General features: G+C 54.9%; 1 protein-coding gene across 1 annotated transcript; it reads right to left on the reverse strand.

Moving 5' to 3' along the window:
* Positions 1–245: 245 nt before the first annotated feature.
* Positions 246–20887, reverse strand: Phldb3 (pleckstrin homology like domain family B member 3). Its single transcript, XM_037201498.1, is given in 17 exon segments — positions 246–684; positions 2182–2267; positions 2920–3124; positions 3126–3149; positions 4734–4790; positions 5636–5723; positions 5804–5894; positions 6036–6135; positions 10687–10794; positions 12349–12432; positions 12563–12673; positions 14104–14262; positions 14640–14768; positions 18674–18811; positions 18929–19111; positions 19962–20392; positions 20650–20887. Coding segments are annotated over 16 exon segments (1932 nt in total). The 5' UTR covers positions 20196–20392; positions 20650–20887; the 3' UTR covers positions 246–549.
* Positions 20888–22531: the final 1644 nt, after the last annotated feature.

Genomic DNA, 22531 nt, shown 5'->3' on the forward strand with positions numbered 1-22531 from the left:
GGAAAATCCAGGAATGAGGACATACTTCAATCAAAACTATAGACTACAGCACCAAATCAACCCCTAAGGCCACTCGTCTCCCCACCTCTTCTCCCATCTATGCATGCATGGCCTTAGGAGCTGAAAGTTTCCATTGCTAAGGAAACCGCTTGGCTCAGGGGTCCTGCCTAGGGCCAGAGGGGCCCCAAGACGCCCGCGCTGGAATCCACACCAGCAATCCTATTTTTCCACCATGTTTAATTCGGTATCAGAGGAGCACCAATAAATAGTTCCTTCCCCTACCCTCCCACACACACCCCCGCCCCCGTAATCTTCCTCCTGCCCCAAGCAGGGGCCTCCAGGGCCCGGCGATGTCACCCTGGAAGCCACCCGCAGCCCAGATCTCCGCGGCTCAGGCCAGCTGAGCGGGAGCAGCTGCAGACTTCCCAGGAGAATTCCAAAAGGGCGGGGCCGAGAGCGTCCTGAGGTGGGCGGGGCCCCGAGGGCCCGGAACGTGCGTGCAGGGGCGGGGCTCGCCGCCGGGACGTCCTTTCTCAGGGGCGGGGCCGCTCAGGGGGCGTGGTTTTCGTCCGCAGCCGTCACAATGACATCCATCCAAATACGCATGGCTTCCGGGCTGGGGGCCACCATATAGAAAAGGCGTTCGTAGGTCTTGACGCAGAAGGTCAGGCGGGGGCTGGGGCTCTGAATTTAGCAAGGAGAGAGGGTGGTTGGATCAGTTTCCACAACTGTCTTCCTAAATGAGGTCTAAAATGCCTACTCCCCCCCCCCTTTCTTTTTTTTGAGACAAGATTTCACTGACTGGCCCGGAACTCGCCCAGGCTGGCCTCAGAACTCTGTCTGTCTGTCTCTGTCTCCCCAATGCTGGGATTAATGGTGTGCACCACCATGCCTGGCGTTTTTTTTATTTTGGTTTTGTTTTTACTCCACCCCTTTTTTAGAAAGTGGGTTTGACTTTGCAGCTCAGGCTAGCCTCAAACTTGAAAGCCTCCTGCCTCAGCCTCCTGAGGGCTGAGATTACACCATGCCCATGCCCAACTATGGCCCGTTTACTGGGCACCAAATGGGCAACTCTTGAGTTGGGTAAAGCCTTTACTTGTATCCATTATGTTTTAACCCCAATGGAAGGGGCTGAAATGTACCCTTTTTTTTTTTTTTTTTTTTTTTGAATGAGAAAACTTAAGGCTTGAGATTAAGAAAAAAAAAATCAGCTGGGATTCCAATTTAGCCTTTAAAAACCCATAGTTGGGGGCTAGAGATCATGAGCAACTCCAGTTGAGATCAGCAGTTGAGAGCACTGACTGCCCTTGCAGAGGACTCCGGTTCAATTCCCAGCACCCACATGGTACACAATCTGCAATGCCAGGTCAGGGGACCCGATGACCTCCTCTGGCCTCTAAGGGGATGTTCATAAATACATGCAGGCATAACACTCATACACATAAAATATAATAAATCTATAAAATACATTTAAAAACAAACAACCGGATGGGGGTGGTGCACACCTTTAATCCCAGACTCAGGAGGCAGAGGCAGGAAGATCTCTGTGAGTTCAAGGCTAGTCTGGTCTACAGAATGAATTCCAGGACAGCCAAGACTAGTTACACAGAGAAACCCTGTCTCAAAAAAAAAAAAAAAAAAAAAGCCATGGTTGGCTCCTTTCCAAAGAGGATTCTAAGCAAAGTACCAGCTGCCAACATTTCATTTTCTGACCTTGTCTCCCTTATAGCCCAGGTCTCCAGCTTGAGATCCTCCTGCCTCAGCCTCCTGAGTGCTAGAATTACAAGCATGTGCTAAACCAGAATCTAATAATCTCCCTCTCTCTCCCTCTCTCTTTTTTCTCTTTCTTGAGGTCTCTGTAGCCCTGGCTGTCCTGGAACTCACTATGTATTCCAGGCCGGCTTCCAACTCACAGAGATCTGCCTGCCTCTGCCTTCCTGGTGCTAAGATCACAGCTCTCTGCCCCTAGTGTATATGATGCTGGGACTAAACTCAGGGCTCCGTGCATGCCAGGCAAGCACTCTACTACCATCTGAGCCCAAGGAGCAGCCCCAGGCAGAACATTTGGTCACTCTCCAGTGCTGGACAGTGAGGACAGCAAGGGTGACTTTCCCCAAAGTGACCCAGAGGTGGGCCGAGGTTTCAACATAGGGTCTCGGCGGGCACTGAGTGAGACGTCACCTTGAAGGCACAGCGTAAGTGGTCATAGTAGACTTCCTCGATGGCCTGGAAATAGATGACACCTTTGAGCTTGGTCTCTTCTTTGTCTGGTGGGAAGAGAGGGAAACAGATCTACTTAGAGACAGGTGTGTGTGTTCGTGTGTGTGTGTGTGTGTGTGTGTGTGTGTGTGCGCGCGCGTGTGTGTGTGTGTGTGCATGCATGTGCATGTGTGTGTGTGTGCGTGTGTGCGCATGCACGTGAACCGGGGTCATTGGGCCCTAGCCCTGAGACTATCTAGGTAAGGGACATTATAACAAACAGTGTGACAATCTCAAGGCGGGCAGGGAGGCAGATGTCTATACTAGGTAGGAGACAGGTCCAGCGACTACATGAACCTGGAGATGGGTCCAGGAGCCGAAGCCCTGGGTCCCTGAGGAGAGAAGGCATGCAGGGAGAGCTTGAACACCGGGGCTCCCCTGGTTCTGGAAGGAAAGGATGGGTTCTGGGGTCTAGGTATTCCAGCGGGTGCGGGTGGGGCCTGGTCTCCCTGACGTCTTAGGAAAACTGGATTAAGGAGTAGCCGCTGGGGGAGGGGAGGACTCTGGCGGCTTAGGGAGGAAGGGTCATGGAACAGAGCGGCTTTAAAGCCTAGACTCCAGAGTATGGAAGGGGCTGGGAGCCTAAGCCCTGGGTCCTAGTGGCAGCAGGGACCTGGACTCTCCAACCCGGGCCTTGAAGAAGCCTGGCCCCCAGCTTACCAGCATAGTAAGCCAGGCGGCGAGCCTGCCGGTCAAAGCAGAACCAGCGTTTCCGCCAAGTCTTGATGCGACCGCCCATCTTCACCAGGGGCCCGCGACAGCAGCCCCCGGACACCCGCAGGTGGGGGCAGCTTTCGGGGTTGTGGCCCCAGCGTTCCAGGTGCTGTGGGAGGTCCAGGACCCGGGGACCTGGAGGGCGCGGTGGGGTGGGGGTGGGGGTGGGGCGGAGCCTGCAGGGCACAGAGAAGGAAGGGTCATTGACCAGGGGCCAGGGGCAAGAGAGGGACTGCATGCAGCCTACAGACTGAGAGAGCCAAGCCTGTGCAGGGATCCTAACACACACACCATCCTGACGCCAGGCGTGCGGCTCACATGTGAGGCTGAGGCAGAAGGATTGCCGTGAGTTCGAGAGCTATAGATGCTGCTAAAAGCAAGAAAACTCTGTGTGTGTGTGTGTGTGTGTGTGTGTGTGTCTGTCTGTCTGTCTGTCTGTCTGTCTGCCAGTCTGTCTGTTCTAGCACTAGGGAAGTGGAGGCAGAAGGATGAGAAGTTCAAGGTTATCCACGGCTCCACAGTAAGTTCAAAGCCTGATGAACTCAGACCTCAGGGCTACAGACAGCATCTCAAACAGCCAAACCAAAAAAAAAAAAAAACAAAGGTCTCCATTTGACAAAAGACACAGCCAAGTCACAAAGTTTGCACTCCGTAGGAAAGCAGAGGTGGGCTGGGGGAACTGTCAACCTCACCCTCCTAAGTGAGTGAGTCACTTTCATAGACTGTCCCCCTGAGAGCCGCAGTCCCGGAAGCGAACGCTAGGTACCTCAGCATCCCACAGCTGGCTCCAGCCCTCGAACGTGGAGCCAAGAGTCTCAGAGAGGTGCGTGTCTGTGCACACAAGCACCGTGGGGACACGCGTAAAGGAACAATACACTCCACAGGGGCTGTTTAATAAATGATATTACTGGCGCTGCATTTTTAATGAGCACAAGTTTGTGCGGATGAACACAGAAGGCTCCATGGCCCTCGCTGCTCCCTGGCTCACTGAGTCTGGGGGGAGGGGTCTCTCGTAGCCCACTCGGCCTTGAAATCGCTCCGTAGTGGAGGGCGATCTTTCTGCCTCTACCCCCAAGTGCTGGGATTACAGGCTCGAGCCACCACGGCTGGTCCGTAGGGTGCTGGGGATGAACTCAGGCCTCAGGGCGATGCTACACAAGCACTCTGCCAGCTCCCGACTCTTTCCATAATTAAGTTTTTAAGTGGATTTTTCTAACTGCTACATGTGCTTATTCTCCATCTATAATAACTGCTGAGATGGTCACCGGCGTACGGGAAGGAAAATGACGAGACAAACTACCTGGAGCATAGCTCAGGGTACAACTTGTGATTAGCACACACAAAAACACACACAAAACAAGAACAAGGGGGAGGAGAGATGGCCCAGTGATAAAGGTGCTTGCCGCCAACCCTGACGGTGTGAGTTCGATCCCTGGGACCCACATGGTGGAAATCAAGAAGTGACTCCTCAGACTTGCACGCGTGCATTGTGGCTCATGCTCGCCTGTGTAAGTACACACCACTTAAATGCTAACCAATTAAAAAAACAAACAAACAAAACCAAGGACAAAGAAACGGAGTGAATTACCCGAGCAAAGACCATGGATGTCAATGAGTGAAACAGGAGTAGAATCTGGGACCTTTGGAGTTTTCTTCACGGGTCAAGCAGGACCCTTATTGGGTTGCATTGGAAGGCAGGAAACAGTGTGATGTAACAAAAGGCAAAAGCGGAGAAGGAAAAGAGACCAGAGGGGACTGACCATGATGGCAGGAACTGAAGGGCCTGTGGAACCTTCTGGGCTTCTTCTCATGCCTTCCTGTGGATTCATGACGGAGAATCAGTGAGGATCCCAGCTAGTAAGATGAGGGGCGGGGTCTGGGCCCCTGGATCTGAGGGAGGAGGGCTGGGCCTGGACCCCTGGGTCTGAGGGAGGAGGGCTGGGCCTGGACCTCTGAGTCTGAGCGAGGAGGGCTGGGGTCTGGAGCCCTGGGTCTGAGGGAGGAGGGCTGGGCCTGGACCCCTGGGTCTGAGGGAGGAGGGCTGGGCCTGGACCCCTGGGTCTTAAGGAGGAGGGCTGGGGTCTGGATCCCTGGGTCTGAGGGAGGAGGGCTGGGCCTGGACCTCTGAGTCTGAGGGAGGAGGGCTGGGGTCTGGATCCCTGTGTCTGAGGGAGGAGGGCTGGGGTCTGGATCCCTGGTCTGAGGGAGGAGGACTGGGCCTGGACCCCCGGGTCTGAGGGAGGAGGGCTGGCCCTGGAGCCCTGGGTCTGAGGGAGGAGGGCTGGGCCTGGAGCCCTGGGTCTGAGGGAGCAGGGCTGGGGTCTAGATCCCTGGGTCTGAGGGAAGAGGGCTGGGTCTAGATCCCTGGGTCTGAGGGAGGAGGGCTGGGGCCTGGACCCTGGGTCTGAGGGAGGGCTGGGGCCCAGACCCCTGGGTCTGAGGGAGGAGGGCTGGGCCTGGACCCCTGGGTCTGAGGGAGGAGGGCTGGGGCCCAGACCCCTGTGTCTGAGGGAGGAGGGCTGGGGTCTGGCCCCCTGGGTCTGAGGGAGGAGGACTGCCCTGGACCCCCGGGTCTGAGGGAGGAGGGCTGCCCTGGAGCCCTGCATATAAAGGAGGAGGCTGGGGCCCGGGCCCCTGTAAGGAGCAGGGCCTGCAGTCTCACCCTGGCCTTGAGCAGCCGTTCCCTCTCTGCCACAGCCTGCTGCAGGAGCCGCTCCATGTGGGCGATGTCGGGGTGCAGTGCCGAGTGTCTAGGTGGACCAAGGCGCAAAGGGGGGTTCCCTTAGCTAAGCTCCTCCTCCCTCTTCCCCTCACCCCCCTCATGCCTCACCTATTCCCAGAGCCACAGTTGAGCAGCTGATAGAGAGGGTGTCTCCCAGGAGTCCCCACTGCTTGCGCGAGAGCCGAGGCCTCCAAGGGTCCTGAGGACGAGGGCACAGAAGGAGGCCAGGTGTTTCCTCCCCCATCCCTCTAACTCTCCAGCCAACACCCAAGCTGTTTGTCCATCCTCTGCTGTGGGATGGTGAGGGGGGAAGCAGGAGGGGAACAGAAACCATCCTCACCTGTACAATGGAGAGACAAAGGTCGAGGGGATCCCCTCTGACTGGCCCTGTCTCCCCTCCTCCGGGGCAGGCTTCCTGTCCTCTGCAGACCGATAGACCCCTGAAAACACAAAGATTGGAAGTGTTTGAAAGGGAAGCATCCCCCGTAAGGTGCTTAGGAAGTACTATTGAACGCATTGGCACCGGAGATCACTTCCTAAATATAACACCAACAGCACAGACACTGAGCACAATTAATAAATGGGACCTCTCGAAACTGAGAAGCTTTTGCAGGGCAAAAGACAAGGTCAATAAGACACAAAGACAGCCAACAGATTGGAAAAAGATCTTCACCAACCCCACATCTGACAGAGGAATGATCTCCACAGTATATAAAGAACTCAAGAAACTAGATATCAAAATACTGAACAATCCAATTAAAAAATGGGCTGAAGAACTAAACAGAGAATTCTCAGAATCACAAATGGCTGAAAGACATTTAAAGAAATGCTCAACATCCTTAATCATCAGAGAAATGCAAATCAAAACGACTCTGAGATACCACCTTACACCTGTCAGAATGGCTATGATCAAAAACACCAATGACAGTCTATGTTGGAGAGGATGTGGAGCAAAGGGAACACTCCTCCACTGTTGGTGGGAATGCAAACTTGTACAACCACTGTGGAAATCAGTATGGCGGTTTCTCAGAAAATTGAGAATTGATCTATCTCAAGACTCAGCCATTCCACTCTTGGGCATATACTCAAGGAATGCTCAATCATGCCACAAAGATACATGCTCAACTATGTTCATAGCAGCACTATTTGTAATAGCCAGAACCTGGAAACAACCTAGATGCCCTTTAACTGGAGAATGGATTAAGAAAATGTGGTACATATACACAATGGAGTACTACTCAGCAGAGAAAAACAATGACAGCATGAAATATGCAGGCAAGTGGATGGAACTAGAAAATATCATCCTGAGTGAGGTAACCCAGACTCAGAAGGACAAACATGGTATGTACTCACTCATAAGTGGATACTAGATATAAAGCAAAGGACAATCAGACTGCAATCCACAGAACCAGGGAGGCTACATAGCAGTGGGGACCCCAGGAGGACTGTGGCTTAAATACGTTTTGGTTTTACTCAATTACTGGGCAAGCCTTAATGAAACATTTCACTATTAGGATAAGAATTTATCAGGCTGCAGAGATGGCTCAGTGATTAAGAGCACACTGACTGCTCTTCCAGAGGACCTGGGTTCAATTCCCATCAACCACATGGTGGCTCACAACCATCTGTAAAAGATCTGGCACTCTCTTCAGAATAAAAAAATTTAAAAAAAAAAAAAAAAGAATTTATACTGTATCAAGATGATAATAGAAAAATAATTAAATAAATATGGGGGGAGTACAAACCACCACATCTGGCTAAAAATAAATCTTTAAAATAAAACAAGGAGGACAGCTCCTTAGGAACAATAGCCGAGGCTAACCTCTAGGCATCCACATGTGTATCCTCACACACGTAAATATGAACACACATACCAAGAGATGGGTCCCTCTGCTGAAGTAGGCTTCTTGAAGTATCCCCCTAGAAGGGTTTATCTTGTCCCACACCCACTCTTTTGTTTGAGACAGAATTTCTCTGTGTAGCCCTGGCTGTCCTGGATCTCACTCTGTAGACCAGGCTGGCCTGGAACTCACAGAGATCCGCCTGCCTCTGCCTCCTGAGTGCTGGGATTAAAGGCATGTGCCACCACCACCGCCCACCCAGCTAGCCCCCACCCACTTTTGTGCTCTCTGCCACTTCCTGGCTGACATGAGGTGAGCAACTTCACACACACAAACACACACACACACACACACACACACACACACACACACACACACACATACTTCTACCACGATGCTTTCTTTCTTTAGCTCACCACAGGCTCAGCACCCATGGTGCCAAGTGACTCAGGACCGAACCTATGAAAACTGTGAGCTAAAAGCTTTCTCACTCATTGTGTGTGTCAAGTACTTTCTCACGGAGATGGAAGGTCACTAGCCCAGACGCACACTCCCAGGAAGAGGTGTGTCGTCTCTGTCTCAGCGAAAAGTCAAGAACACTGCCTAGGAAAGCCACCAGCTAGCTGTCCCAGATCAAACATCATAGGGGGATGAGGCCCCAATCTTACCCCTAGTACCAGAAAAAAATTTTTTTTTTTTTTTTTTTTTTTTTTTTGTTTTTCGAGACAGGGTTTCTCTGTGTAGCTTTGCGCCTTTCCTGGAACTTACTTGGTAGCCCAGGCTGGGCTCGAACTCACAGAGATCCACCTGGCTCTGCCTCCCAAGTGCTGGGATTAAAGGCGTGTGCCACCACCGCCAGGCTCCAGAAAAAATTTTTAAAAGGACTGGGGATGATGCTCAGTGGGTAGAGTGCTGGCCTCACAAAGTCCTGGGTTCGATCCCCAGGACTACATATAACTGAGCATGGTGACACATGTCTCTAATCCCAGCACTGTGGGGGTGAAGCAAGAAGATCAGAAGTTCAAGGTCATCCTTGGCTATACGGTGAGTTTGAGGCCAGCCTGGGCTACATGAGAACATGTCTCAAAAGTAAATAAATCCTGGCATTGACTCACGCTTTTAATCTCAGCACTCGGGAGGCAGAGGCAGGTGGATCTCTGTGAGTTCCAGGCCAGACTGGTCTACAGAATGAGTTCCAGGAAAGGCGCAAAGCTACACAGAGAAACCCTGTCTCAGAGGGAAAAAAAATTAAATAGTCAGTACTTATTAAAATATATTATCTACCTGCTGTGGGATGTTCTGTATGGCAAATGTGTTGCTCTGATTGGTCAATAAATAAAACACTGATTGGCCCGTGGCTAGGCAGGAAGTATAGGCGGGACTAACAGAGAGGAGAAAAGAGAGAACAGGAAGGCAGAAGGAGACACTGCCAGCCACCACCAGGACAAACAGCATGTGAAGACGCTGGTAAGCCACGAGCCACGTGGCAAGGTATAGATTTATGGAAAAGGATTTAAGCTATAAGAACAGTTAGCAAGAAGCCTGTCATGGCCATACAGTTTGTAAGCAATATAAGTCTCTGTGTTTAGTTGGCTGGGTCTGAGCGGCTGCAGGACTGGCAGGTGACAAAGATTTGTCCTGACTGTGGGCCAGGCAGGAAAACTCTAGCTACATCTACCCAACTTCCTACCGTTGGCCGGTGGCTCTGTATCCCCAAGCCCAATACACCGGGACAAAGATTCAAGGAAAGAAACTACAAAACAAGACAATGTGGCAACTGCCTGCAGCACACGACCTCCCACTGCGGATTATGAATCAGCCAGAGGGCATTTGCTTTTTAGAAAAAAATATTGATTTACTTACTTATTCACTTAGAGATAGGCCCTTGTTGTATAGCCTAGGCTGACCCTAAACATTGCTAAGTAGCTCAGGCTAGCCTCCAATTCACAGTCCTCCTGCCTCTACTTCCCAAGTGCTGATTTATGTGTCCATCACCTCCCTTGGCTTCATTTTTATTATTTGGAGACAGCATCTCACTATGTAGCCCAGGCTAGCTTGGAACCTCCCCCTTCCTCGGATCCCTGCGATTACCATGCACCACCAAAGGCACATGAAAGATGGTTTCCAGTGTGTGGGAGGATGTGCAAACAGGATGCCAGCCTGAGCTACACAGTGAGACCCTCATGAATAAAGGGCTGGGCAGTTAAGAGCACCAGCTGCTCTTCCGGAGGACTCAGGTTCAGTTCTCGGCGCCCATATAGCGGCTCACAACCGGCTGTGACTCCAGTTCCAGAGGTATGCGTCGCCCTCTTCTGGCCTCCATGGGTACTGCACACACACGTAACGTGCGGGCAAAACACTCACGAGAGTAAAATACAACCTGAGACTTTAAAACTGCTAAAGGAAAACACTCAAGAGACAGGCAGGATCTTTCTGAAGAGGACTCCAAGCACAGGAAATAGCTCCAAGAGAAGGGATTTCAGGGAATTAAAAAGCCAGTGCACAGCCGTGGGTGTGAGTCCAGCAGTACTTCAGATGGATGGAGCCGGGATCTAGATTCCAGAACACTCACAAAAACTGCAAAATTTAAACACACACACACAGCCCACACAACTCCAAGACTGCCAAACAAGATTGGGCTAATGAGCTGAGTACACAGTTCTCAAAAGGCAGGAAACAAATGGAGGATAAACATTTTTTAAAGTGGTCAGCAGGGCTGGAGAGACGACTCAGCAGTTAAGAGCACTGGCTGCTCTCCCGGAGGACCCGGGTTCGATTCCCAGCACCCACAGGGCAGCTCACAACCATCGGTGACTCCATTTCTAGAAGATCTGATGCCCTCCTCTGGCCTCGGAAGACATCAGGCATGCATGTGGCACATAGACACACACAGGTAAGTAATTAATAACTAATTAAGTGCTCGTCCAGGAGTACACAGAGAGGACCTCACCAAAGTAGCCTGTCGGCCACTTTTAAATGTCTCTCTTGGGTTACGGGCTCCCATCTCGCATAGAGAAGTGGGTGTTGTGCAAAATAATAATAATAAATATCCCATGCCAGGTTTCCCATCTCCCATCGCCCCGTCCCTAGGCAGAGAGCACCCATGGCGGTTCCCTCCCTCCCCAGGGAGCACACCAAGACAAACAGCACCTGTAGGGAGCTGTGGACGGAGAAGAGGCACGAAGATGTGGAGGCAGCATGCGCAGCAGGGTCCTGCAGAACCAGCAGCTGACGGTCTGTCTTCTGTGTGAACAGCAGCTGGGAAGAGGAGGGGGGGAGTGGTTACAGGAAGATAGGGTGCGCGTGTGCGTGTGTGTGTGTGTGTGTGTAAAGACAGGGTTGTGTGTGTGCAAAGACAGGGTGCGTGTGTGCACGTGTGTTCGTGTGTGTGTGTGTGTGTAAAGACAGGGTGTGTGTGCAAAGACAGGGTGTGTGTGTGTAAAGACAGGGTTGTGTGTGTGTAAAGACAAGGGGTGTGTGTGTGTGCAAAGACAGGATTGTGTGTGTGCAAAGACAGGGTGTGTGTGTGTAAAGACAGGGTTGTGTGTGTATAAAGACAGGGTGTGTGTGTGTGTGTGTGTGTGCAAAGACAGGATTGTGTGTGTGTAAAGACAGGGTTGTGTGTGTGTAAAGACAAGGGGTGTGTGTGTGTGTAAAGACAGGGTTGTGTGTGTAAAGACAGGGTTCGTGTGTGTGCGTGTGTGTGCGTGCATGTGTGTGTGTGTGTAAAGACAGGGTTGTGTGTGTGCAAAGACAGGGTGCGTGTGTGTGTGCGCGTGTGCACGTGTGTGCATGTGTATGTGTGTAAAGACAGGGTTGCGTGTGTGTGTGTGTGTGTGTGTGTGTGTGTGTGTGTGTGTGTGTGCTGGAGAGATGGCTCAGCTCTTAAGAGCACTGGCTGTTCTTGCAGAGGACCTGGGTTCAATTCCCAGTACCCATATGGAGGCTCACAACTATCTGTAACACATACAACCACCCACAAGAAATAAGGACCTAGGAGGCAGTCCCAGTTCACAGATGGTCCGGCTTCAGGCTGCCAGCACCAGTCCACTTCTCAGATGGAAAAGCAAAGGCCTGATCATAAGAGAGCCAGAAGACAGTCCTCACTGCCCAGTCTCCCAGCAAAAGCCAGGGCTACAGGCATAGAGTGCCAGTTCTTTGCAGCCTTGATCCCTGGGTCTCATGGAAGAAAGCTGGGGCTTCAGTCCTTGAGTTTTCAGAGAGAATAGCTAGGGCCTTGACTCCTGGTTCTGATGTCTGAGGGAGGAGGGCTGGAGCCTGGACCCCTGGTCTGAGGGAGGAGGGCTGGGCCTGGACCCCTGGTCTGAGGGAGGAGGGCTGGGCCTGGACCCCTGGGTCTGAGGGAGGAGGGCTGGGTCTGGACCCTGGGTCTGAGGGAGGAGGACTACCCTGGACTCCTGGGTCTGAGGGAGGAGGGCTGGGCCTAGATTCCTGGGTCTGAAGGAGGAGGGCTGGGCCTGGACCCCTGGTCTGAGGGAGGAGGGCTGGGCCTGGACCCCTGGGTCTGAGGGAAAAGGGCAGAGCCTGGACCCCTGGGTCTGAGGGAGGAGGGCTGGGCCTAGATTCCTGGGTCTGAAGGAGGAGGGCTGGGCCTGGACCCCTGGTCTGAGGGAGGAGGGCTGGGCCTGGACCCCTGGGTCTGAGGGAAGAGGGCTGGGCCTGGAGCCCTAGATCTGAGGGAGGAGGGCTGGGCCTGGAGCCCTGGATCTGAGGGAGGAGGGGCCAGAAGCTCATACTCCTGGGATCCAGGCTCCCCAGGAGGAGGACCAGCAGGTACAGAAAATCCCCTACCTTGGTGAGCGCTTGGTCAGGCTCAGAGAAGTCGCCACCACATGTTCCCTGAAGGCGATTGAGCTCAAACAGCCGGCTCCGTTCCTAGGAGAGGGTATCAGGGACCTCACCTCACAACACAGGCCACACCCATAGATCTTCTGATGCTGGGAACTACCCAGGGTGCAGGGAGCCAGGACAGTGAGGGTGGGGACAGGTCTCCGGGGAAACTCACCTGTGTGAGGGCCTGAACTGCCTCTTCTTTCTTCCTGCTCAGCCCCCAGCTCTCAGCCGCCATCTGCTCCCCCAGCGACTTGAGCTGTTCCTCCAAAACCTGGATGCGGCGCTGCAAGGGATCCCCAGTCTGGTCATTCAGGTGGTTGCCTGCCTTGGGTTCCCAGGCCACCCTCCCACAGCGCCCCGGCTTTTCCACACCCCCTCATACACCTCAGGAAGTGGGGAGAGAGCGCTGACATTAAGCTCCTTGAACCCTCTTTGTTTTTTGGAGGTGAAGACCCAGAAGACATCTGGGGTTGGTATAGGGGAATAATGCAGGGCAGATCCCAAGGGAGACACAGAAACTCATGGAGAGCAGAGAGCCTGGCTCGGGGGTTCAGAGTCTGTACTGCTCTTGCAGAGGGGACCCCTAGTTCAATCCCCAGCACCCACAGCAGGCGTCGTCCACAACTGCCTCTAACTCCAGCTCCAAGTGTCCCAACACTCTCCTGGCCTCCATGGGCTCCTACCAGCACATGCACACACTTGCACACAGACTCACACACACACACACACACACACACACACACACGTCTCTCACACTCATACACACACATTCACACATACAGTTAAAATAAATAAATAAAAATAAATCTTAAACAGAGAAAAAGGAACCATGCCTATAATTACAACACTCAAGAGCCTGAGGCGGGAGAATGGCCTCGAATATGAGGCCAGCCTGGACTACATAGCGAGTCCTAGGCCAGCCTTGGCTAGATGAGACCCCGTCTCAAAGCCAAGCGAACCAGCGGGAGTGGAGGTGTGGCTCAGTTGGCAGAGCGCTTGCCTGGCAGGCCTGAAGTCCTGGGTGTCACCCGCGGTGCTGCATAAACTGGGTGTGGTGGTTCACACCTGCAGGCCCGGCACTCGGGAGGTAGAGGCAGGAGGATTGCAAGTTTAAAGTCATCATTCTTGGCTACCTAGCTGGTTCCAGGCAGCCTGGCCGCCCGCAGACAGAAACAGGAAAAGAGAGAAAGGAGACGGCCGTCTTCCAGAGGAGGGGTGTGGAACTTTTTACAAAGGGGTGGGAAGCTGAACTGTACAGTCAGGCTCGCCTCGCTTCCCCACAGCGCAAGGCCGAACTTTAAACGTCAAGCTGCCAGAATGAATGAGCGGTTGGGGCCAGCGAGACGGCTCAGCAGGTAAAGGTGCTTGCTGCCAAGCCTTACGATCTGACTTTGATCCCGTGGACCCACATGGCGGAAGGTGAGACTGTTCGCCCGCTCTGTGACTTCCAGTGCATGGCGGCATGCATGCTCTAACACACACATAAATAAATGAATGAATTTAAATGTGAAAACAACTCCCTGCTCTCCCCTTTATGAACGACGTGGGAAGAAAGATAACGTGAGCACCTTGGCTTTCACGGTCTTCGGGTTCAGTGGGAGAAAACGGAACAGCGCGTGCCTCGGAGTCTGACACACAGCGAGGGTCCCAGGACGGTCACGGGAATGGGCAAAGGGAAGGATGGAGGAGGCAGGGCAGGTCCAGGGGACTCACCCTGTGCTGAGCCACGCTGGCCTGAAGTTCCCGGACCTTGGAGTCGGGGGCTCGGACCTCAGGGCTATCCCGCTCCTCATCCGCGCGGCTCTCGCGCTCCAGCTGCTGGAACTCCAGGTCCTCGTAGGCGCGTTGGGCAGCATCCAGCTGCTCTCTGATCTGAGGGTGGGGACACAAGGGCTGGAGGCAGGATCCCTAGACCCGGGGAAGGAGGGAGCTGGTGGGCTTGGCCCAGGCCCCTAGATCTGAGGTAGAAGACGGGGGTCAGGACACTGGGTCAGAGGGAGGAGGCTGCGGCCTACATCTGAGGGAGGAGGGGTAGAGCCTGGACTCCTAGGCTGAGGGAGGAGGTTTGGGGCCTACAACCTCACATCTGAGGGAGGAGAACTGGAGCCTAGAACCCCATGTATGAGGGAGGAGGCTAGGCCCTCGACTCCTGGACCTGAGGGAAGAGGCCCGAGCCAGGACTCTTGGCTGCTAGTGGAAGGAAGACAGGCATGGAACCCAGTTTCTGAGGAGGTCCAAAGAGCCCTCACCTCCTGTACCCGCTGCAAAAGCCGTTCTCTCTGGTCCTCCGGCTGCAGATCAAGCTGTCCTTGGGCCTCCCTAAGTCTCTGGCGAAGACTCTCCACATGATCCCGCTCCTGGCTCAGCTGCCTCTGCTCCTGAAGGAACACGCAGGCTATGGGCCTGGACTCAAGCAAGGACATAGACAACCAGGACTCAGGCCCTGCTGGGGTGTCCGCTCCTCATGGAAAAACCCCCATGTCTGCTTTATGGCCCTGAATCACCATGGAAACAGTGTAAGAAACAAGTGACAGCCAGGCATGGTGGCAAATGCCCACAATCCTAGCACTCAATAGATGGAGGCAGGAGAATGGCAAGTTCAAAGCTAGCCTGGGGCATAGAGCCAGACCCTACCCAAGGAGGGGGGGAGGGAGGGGGAGGGAGGGAGAGGGGAGGAGGGAGAGAGGGAGGGGGGAAGGGAGGGAAGGAGGGAGGGAGGGAGGGAGAACAAATAAAGGCATGAATATAAAAACACAGTCGTGCTGAGTGAAAATGGAGAGCCAAGGCAGATGAGCCCCGGGTCCGGTGCTCTCCCAGAGACAAAGCTGTTACAACTGGGAACTGTGAGGGGCACTGAGATGCGCACCCACAGGAACTTGCAACATGGATTCCATTTCTTTTCCTACTCTCTTTTTTCTTAATTTATTATTTATTTTGGATTCAATCCTATATATGATACAGCAGTGCTACACATCCCAGCCCCGCACTGGGGGATTCTAGGCAGGGGCTCTACCACTGAGCCACACCCCCAGTCCCTCACTGGGGGATTCTAGGCAGGGGCTCTACCACTGAGCCACACCCCAGCCCCTCACTGGGGGATTCTAGGCAGGGGCTCTACCACTGAGCCACACCCCAGCCCCTCACTGGGGGATTCTAGGCAGGGGCTCTACCACTGAGCCACACCCCAGCCCCTCACTGGGGGACTCTAGGCAGGGAATCTATCACTGATCTACATCCCCAGTCCCAGAGTTACTTCTGATGCCCTCTACAGTGAGCAGAAACCAGGCAATATTTAAAGCTAATGAGATACAAGGAACTACAAGAAACTTTTTGGCACAGGTGTGCAAAAGTCCAAACGTTTTGGAGGCAAATCCTATGTGTGGGAGGATGTGGCTGTGGGAAGAGAAGGGCTGAGCAGGGCAGTGACGTGGAGAATGGAGTATGTACAATTCATGTTTGGCTCGGTCCGACTTTATCATTGGGGTTATGTGGAGCCGTGGAAAGACTGGAGCAGACCTCCATGTTGAGAAGGACTTCTAGCAGTGAAGGGGCACCCAGGAGCCAAGCCTGGGGATGGAAAAGAGGAGGTGGAAGGAGGGAGCTTGGCAACTGTTGTCCCAGGGGTCAGAGCAGGGGCATGCAGTGCAGGGGGCAGGGGCAGGGGCAGGGGCATGCAGTGCAGGGGGCAGGGCAGGGGCAGAGGCATGCCAGGGCATGCAGGCAGTGCATGCAGGGGGCAGGGGCATCAGTGCAGGGGCAGGGGCATGCGTGCAGGGGGGCAGGGGCATGCAGTGCAGGGGGCAGGGGTATGCAGTGCAGGGGGCAGGGGCATGCAGTGCAAGGGCGGGGCAGGGGCATGCAGTGCAAGGGGCGGGGCAGGGGCATGCAGTGCAGGGGGCAGGGGCAGGGCATGCAGTGCAGGGGGCAGGGGCATGCAGTGCAGGGGGCAGGGGCAGGGGCAGGGGCATGCAGTGCAGGGGCAGGGGCATGCAGTGCAGGGGGCAGGGGCATGCAGTGCAGGGGGCAGGGGCATGCAGTGCAGGGGGCAGGGGCATGCAGTGCAGGGGGCAGGGGCATGCAGTGCAGGGGGCAGGGGCATGCAGTGCAGGGGGCAGGGGCAGGGGCATGCAGTGCAGGGGGCAGGGGCATGCAGTGCAGGGGGCAGGGCAGGGGCATGCAGTGCAGGGGGCAGGGGCAGGGCAGGGGCATGCAGTGCAGGGGCAGGGCAGGGGCATGCAGTGCAGGGGGCAGGGGCAGGGCAGGGGCATGCAGTGCAGGGGGCAGGGGCATGCAGTGCAGGGGGCAGGGGCATGCGGTACAGGGGGCAGGGGCAGGGGCATGCAGTGCAGGGGGCAGGGTTATGATCTGGTGATAGAAAGGACACCAAGATCACAGTGTGGAGATGAGGGTTTCTCAGGATGGCTCTGGATTTGTTAGTTAAGGGTCTGAGGTCCCTGGGTCTGAGGGAGGAGGGCTGGGCCTGGACCCCTGGGTCTGAGGGAGGAAAAGCTCAGTACTCAGATTTCTGTGTCTAAGAAAAGAAATACCTAGAACCCAGAATCCTAGACAAAGAGACCCAGACCTCAGGAGTGAAATCAGGGCTCCGGGTGACAGGGCTCTTGGACTGTAAGAGCAGGACGCAGATCCTGAGCATACGGACAGCCACAGCTAACAATGTCAACAAGGCTGCAGTGTTGACTTTTTTAGACCCAGCCAAGCCATGACCTGGAGGGATGTTCACATCTTTAGATAAGAGTCTTAAGATCAGCGTGACTCACTGAGGTCCACACACCCAGAGCTGACGTCCCTCAGACTCAGCGGGAAGGCATAAAGCACATCCAAATCTGACCACACCTCTACAGCCATGTGACCGCGTGCTCACAGAGAATAGAGGGGCACTGACTGTCCCCAACGGCACATGGTCAGCCACATCCTGGCTACTGACAGAGGACTCGGATTTTTGTCAGGAGTCATGGTGCAGGACTTGAGAGGTGAAGGCAAAGAAAGGGATTCAGAATTCAGAGTCAACCTCAAATACAAAACAAGTTCAGTGCCAGACTGGGCTATAGACCCTGGGTGGGGTGGAGAACAGGAGGAGGAGGAGGAAAGTGTGGGGGGAGGCGGGCAGAGAGCACCAGCTGGTGTTGCTATAAGGGCAATGCATAATTCAGCTGGGCCTAGTGCTGTGTACCTGAAACCCCAGGACATGGGAGGTGGAAGCAGAAAAATCAGGGTTCAAGGTCACCCTAAGCTACATAGTGAGTTCAAAGCCAGCCTAGGCTATCTGAGATACTATCTTAAAAGAAAAAGAAATAATGGTGCTAGAGAAATGCTCAGCAGTTAAGAGCAAGCACTGCCCTTGCAGAGAACCCGAGTTTGTTTCTAGCACTTGTGTTACAGGTGTGACAGCCTGTAACTCCAGCTTCAGAGGATCCAACATCCTCTTCCAGCTTCTGAGATCATCTACATACGTTTTACACACACACACACACACACACACACACACACACACACACACACACACAGAAGTTCTCATTTTGCAGTGGTACCTGCTAACTGTATGTACAGGCAATATGACTTCTGTGATGAGCATTTAAAACTTGCGACAGGCTAGGGATGTGGATCAGGGATAGATCACTTTGCCTCTACCTAGAATCCCTGAGTGAGGGGCTGGGGATGTGGCTCAGTGGTGGAGCCCCTGCCTAGAATCCCCCAGTGAGGGGCTGGGGTGTGGCTCAGTGGTAGAGCCCCTGCTTAGAATTCCCCAGTGAGGGGCTGGGGGTGTGGCTCAGTGGTAGAGCCCCTGCCTAGAATCCCCCAGTGAAGGCCTGGGGTGTGGTTCAGTGGTAGAGCCCCTGCCTAGACTCCCCCAGTGAAGGGGCTGAGAGTCCCCAGTGAAAGGCTGCGGTGTGACTCAGCCTAGGATATTGGCACTGGTTTTGAATCTTAGTATGGATCCAGGGATAATGGGACGAGGAAGAAATTGGGGAAGATGAAAGAAGAATATTAAATGAATCACTGATGAAGCTGGGGAGCACAAGACACCTGCCCAGCTGAATATTCAATTTTTGAGGGTTTGAAATGTTTCCCAGTACGCTATTAAAGTGTGAAACAGAGGGCCAGCCAAGAAAGAGACTTCGGTCGTGAGGCATCCAAGTCAGGCCCCCAGAAAGAGGAGGAAAGCAAGTTCTCTGTCTGAAGAACAGGGGCCACCATTAGGCCGGATCACAGGACGGTCCAGCCAGGAAGAAAGGAAAATGATGGTGTGGCTGGTCAAACCAACCTGTTCCTGCAGCTCTTGGCTGCTTGGCTGGGACTCCACCTGCTGGTCCAGCAGCTCCTTCAGTTGCTCCTCCTCTCGCCGAGCGGCCACCCGCTCCCCAGCCAGTTCACCCCGGAGCAAGGCCACCTCCACTTCCATCTGCAAGATAAAAGCAAGAGGCCCCCGGCCTGGAACACCTGCTCATCCGAGAGCTACTATGGCTTAGAGTGGCCTTGCAGGTTCCCGCACCGTTTCCCAGGGGCTCCCCATCCTCACCTCGATCCTCAGTTCCTTCTTCTGGCGCTGTAACTCCTTCACCCGCTGCTCCATCAGAGCCACGCGGGTCAGTGCCTCCAGCTGCTGTCCTCGCAGCCGCCGCGCGGCCCCTCGCATCCCTTCCCTAGGAGCCAGGCATGGGGAAGGTGTGGCTGGAATCTGCGCGGCAGGCGTAGCCTCGGGCTGAAATTAGAGAGGGTGTGAACGAGAGGAGAGAAGTCCCCCCCACACACACACACACACATATACAGTCACCAAACAGGTCTGGTCCCCACCCCAGCTGCGCCTCTGGGGGTCACGAGCTGCCTAATTCAACTACTCCCATTTCGGTCTGAATGGAAGAGCGTAAAGGTGGGGGGGGGGGGGCGCCAGGTTCAGGACGGGTACAAAGCCAGGAAGCAAGCTACAACGCTAAACTGTGTTTCTCTCTCTCTCTCTCTCTCTCTCTCTCTCTCTCTCTCTCTCTCTCTCTCTCTCTCTCTCTCTCTCTCTCTCTCTCTCTCTCTCTCTCCCCCCCCAACCCCCGCTAGTGCCAGCGGAGGTCAGAGGCATCTTGCCTTACATCATGTGGGTCCAGGGATCGAACTCGGGTCATCAGACTTGGCAGCAAATGCCTTTGTACCCGATGAGCTCACCTGCCCCTGAGTCCCAACCCCTGGGCATCACTTTCTCGGAGTGCCTAGATCCCTCTCTTTCCCGTTTCTCTCTGACTCCGTCTCTTTTTTCCATCTCGGCATTTCTTCCTTTTGTTTCTCTGTTGCTGGATCTGTGTGTCTTCCCCGTGTCTGTCTCTCTTTCGGGTCTTTGTCTCACTCCGTGTGTTTCTGTCTCACCCAGTCTCTGTTTCTATCTGGGTCTCTCTGGCTTCAAACCCAACTTGTTTGACTCTGGGTGTCTCTGCCCGTCTCTGGGTTCTCTCTCCTTAACTCTGGGTCTCTCCCCATCTGTCCTTCTGCGTCCGGCCGGCCCCCTGCTTGGGTGTCTGTCCGTCTGTCCGTCTGTCCGTCTGGGCCCCCCCGCAGCCACCCCTCACCTCTTCTCGGCAGCTCTCGGTGCTGCTACCTTCTCCCACTTCTTCCTCTTCCTCGGCCTGCCGCTCAGCACCTTGGCAGCTCGGAAGCTCCACGGGGACCTGGGGCTCCTTGGGCTCTTGGGGCTCCTCGGGGTGCCCCTGAGGCTGCATGGCCCCTTGAGGCTGGACCTCGGCGGTGCATTCCGGAACCTGCGGCGACGAGGACCCCTCCTCCGGGGTGCTGGGTGTCCCCATGGCCGCTTCGGAGTCCGGCGGGGTGGGCGTGGCCAGGGCCCCGGGGCGTGGTCTAGACCCCAGTGAGCGTGCCCAGGGGCGGAGCCCAAAGGTTCAGAGACCAGCTCTGCACACTCGGAGGGCGTGGCCTGGAGCTTCCTGGGGACCCGCTCGGGATTGGGGCTGGGCAGGACGACTCCGGAGGGTGACACACACACCTGGAATTGGGAAGAGAATTTTGTGTCCGGAGTCCCAGTTCGCCCGGCGCTGGGGAGTCGCACACCTAGCATTCATTCCCTTTGCGCCAGGTGTCATCCCGGAACTCTCCCTCCCAGCAGCCCTCCTCACTTGCCCGGATCGCCTCCAAGAGACCCCATCTCCTCCAGCCCCCCGGGACGAGCCCGGCCCTCCTCCCCGAAGCTCTGCAGTTCGGTCCCGATCCCCCTACAGGATAGCAGCGTCCAAGGCTCCTCACCCTCGAATCCAGACCTCGGGGCTCGCAGCGACTCCCTCTCCGGATGCACCTGGGGCCCCGACGCCTCCGTTCCTCCCTGGGAGGAGATCCCCGGAGGTCGCCAGCCTCCTCCCCGTCTCTGCGCTGGGCACGGCGGCTTCTGCCGCGAAACAGGTGGCTGGGAGGAGGGAGGATAGAGAGGCCGCCCCGTCCCCCTCCCCAGCAGCCCGGAAGTGGAGGGGGCACAACAGGTCCGACAGCTCTCCAGGGAGGAGGGAGCCAGCAGCCTGCCCCGCCCGCGGCCCAGGCACCCGGCCATCCCGGCCCCTCTGGCCCCACCCAGCGAGAGCCCAGCGCCCAGACCTCCCACTCAGCCTCCCGCGCCCCCATTCCTGTGCCCCTGGAGGGCCGGGCGCCTTGGCCACCCGTGTATAGCAGCCTCCCTAAGGCCAAGACACAGGAAATCCTCAAAGGAAGATAGGAATGAAGACGGGGCCCTCCCCTCTAATAAGCCCTTTGGAAGGGCCCCGACCGGTTTAGGGAGCTGGACAAGGGGAGGGGGTACCCCGAGCTGAGTCAGCGGCCTGCCCAGGGACAAACTGTGCCCCACAAGCACTCAGTTTACTATGGAGCGGAGAGCAGAGGTTGAAGGTCACAGCCAGACCCTTTCCTCTCTGGACAGAAACAGGAAAATAGGTGGCATGCAAAACCCGATCGTCAGATGTCAGGAGCTGTGCAAAATATTTGACTCACCTAAGTGTCATACAACAGGCCACAGAAGAAGAAATGGACTGTCTCCATTTTACAGTTGTGGGAAACTGAGGCTGAGGGAAACAAGGGCACCCGGGCACTACAACCGTTCTAAATGACGCTTACGTTTTATTTATTATCGTTGTGCAGGTGATAGTACAGGCACACAAATACCCCCCTCATGTACGTGGAGGTCAAAGGGTAACATTGGGAAGCTGTTTCCTTCCAACCATGGGGTTCGGATTCGGGCATGGGACTCAGGTCATTGGGTTTGAAAGAGACACCACACTCGATGGCCCACAAACGTTACTCTCAAAATCTGGGTTCATAACTGTTAGGTAAACTGCCACTCCACGCCAGCACCTAAGAGATCATTCCAGATGGTGGGGACAATAACAGTGACAGGGATGGGGAGTTGGTCATGGAGGCAGAGTGCCAGGTGTCACGCGTGTGGATTTATCAGTTCACTGAAACATCCCGTTGTTATTATTTCCATTTTACAGACCAGGAAGCCGAGGGGCGGAGAGGGCCTTACTTGGCCCTGGGACTCCCAGGAGGAGAGGCTCACACAGGATTATGAGCTGTGATGCAAGGCCGTGAGACGACCTCCCTCCCTCAGTGTGTGCACCTCGCTCTCTGATCTTCCAGGGCTCCCCAGACCTCCACCCCCACCCCCATCGCCCCTGACTGCTGCTGTCTCCTCCTCTTTCATTTTGTTTGTGTGGGTGGCCAGCCTACATGTGTGTCTGGTGCCCACAGAGGCCAGATCCTCTGGAGCTGGAGCTACAGATGATTGTGAGCTGCCATGTGGGTGCTGGATGGAACCCAGGTCCTCTGGAAGAGCAGTCAGTGCTCTTAACCACTGAGTCATCTCTCCAGCCCGCCCCCCCTCCTTTTCTTTCTTTTTCTTCCTGTCTTTCTTTCTTTCTTTCTTTCTTTCTTTCTTTCTTCCTTTCTTTCTTTTTTTAACGTTAGGGTCTTTCATAGCCCAGGCTGGTCTCCAACTCACTGTGTGATTGAGAATAACCTTGAACTTCTGACCCTCCTGCCTCTGGCTCCCAGGTCTGCGTTGTGATGCCTGGCTAATGCGGTACTGGGGGTGGAACACAGGACTTCATACATGCTAGGCAAGTCTTCAACCAACGGTGCCACA

This window comes from Peromyscus leucopus, chromosome 1 (assembly GCF_004664715.2).
Source record: "Peromyscus leucopus breed LL Stock chromosome 1, UCI_PerLeu_2.1, whole genome shotgun sequence".
Taxonomy (NCBI): domain Eukaryota; kingdom Metazoa; phylum Chordata; class Mammalia; order Rodentia; family Cricetidae; genus Peromyscus; species Peromyscus leucopus.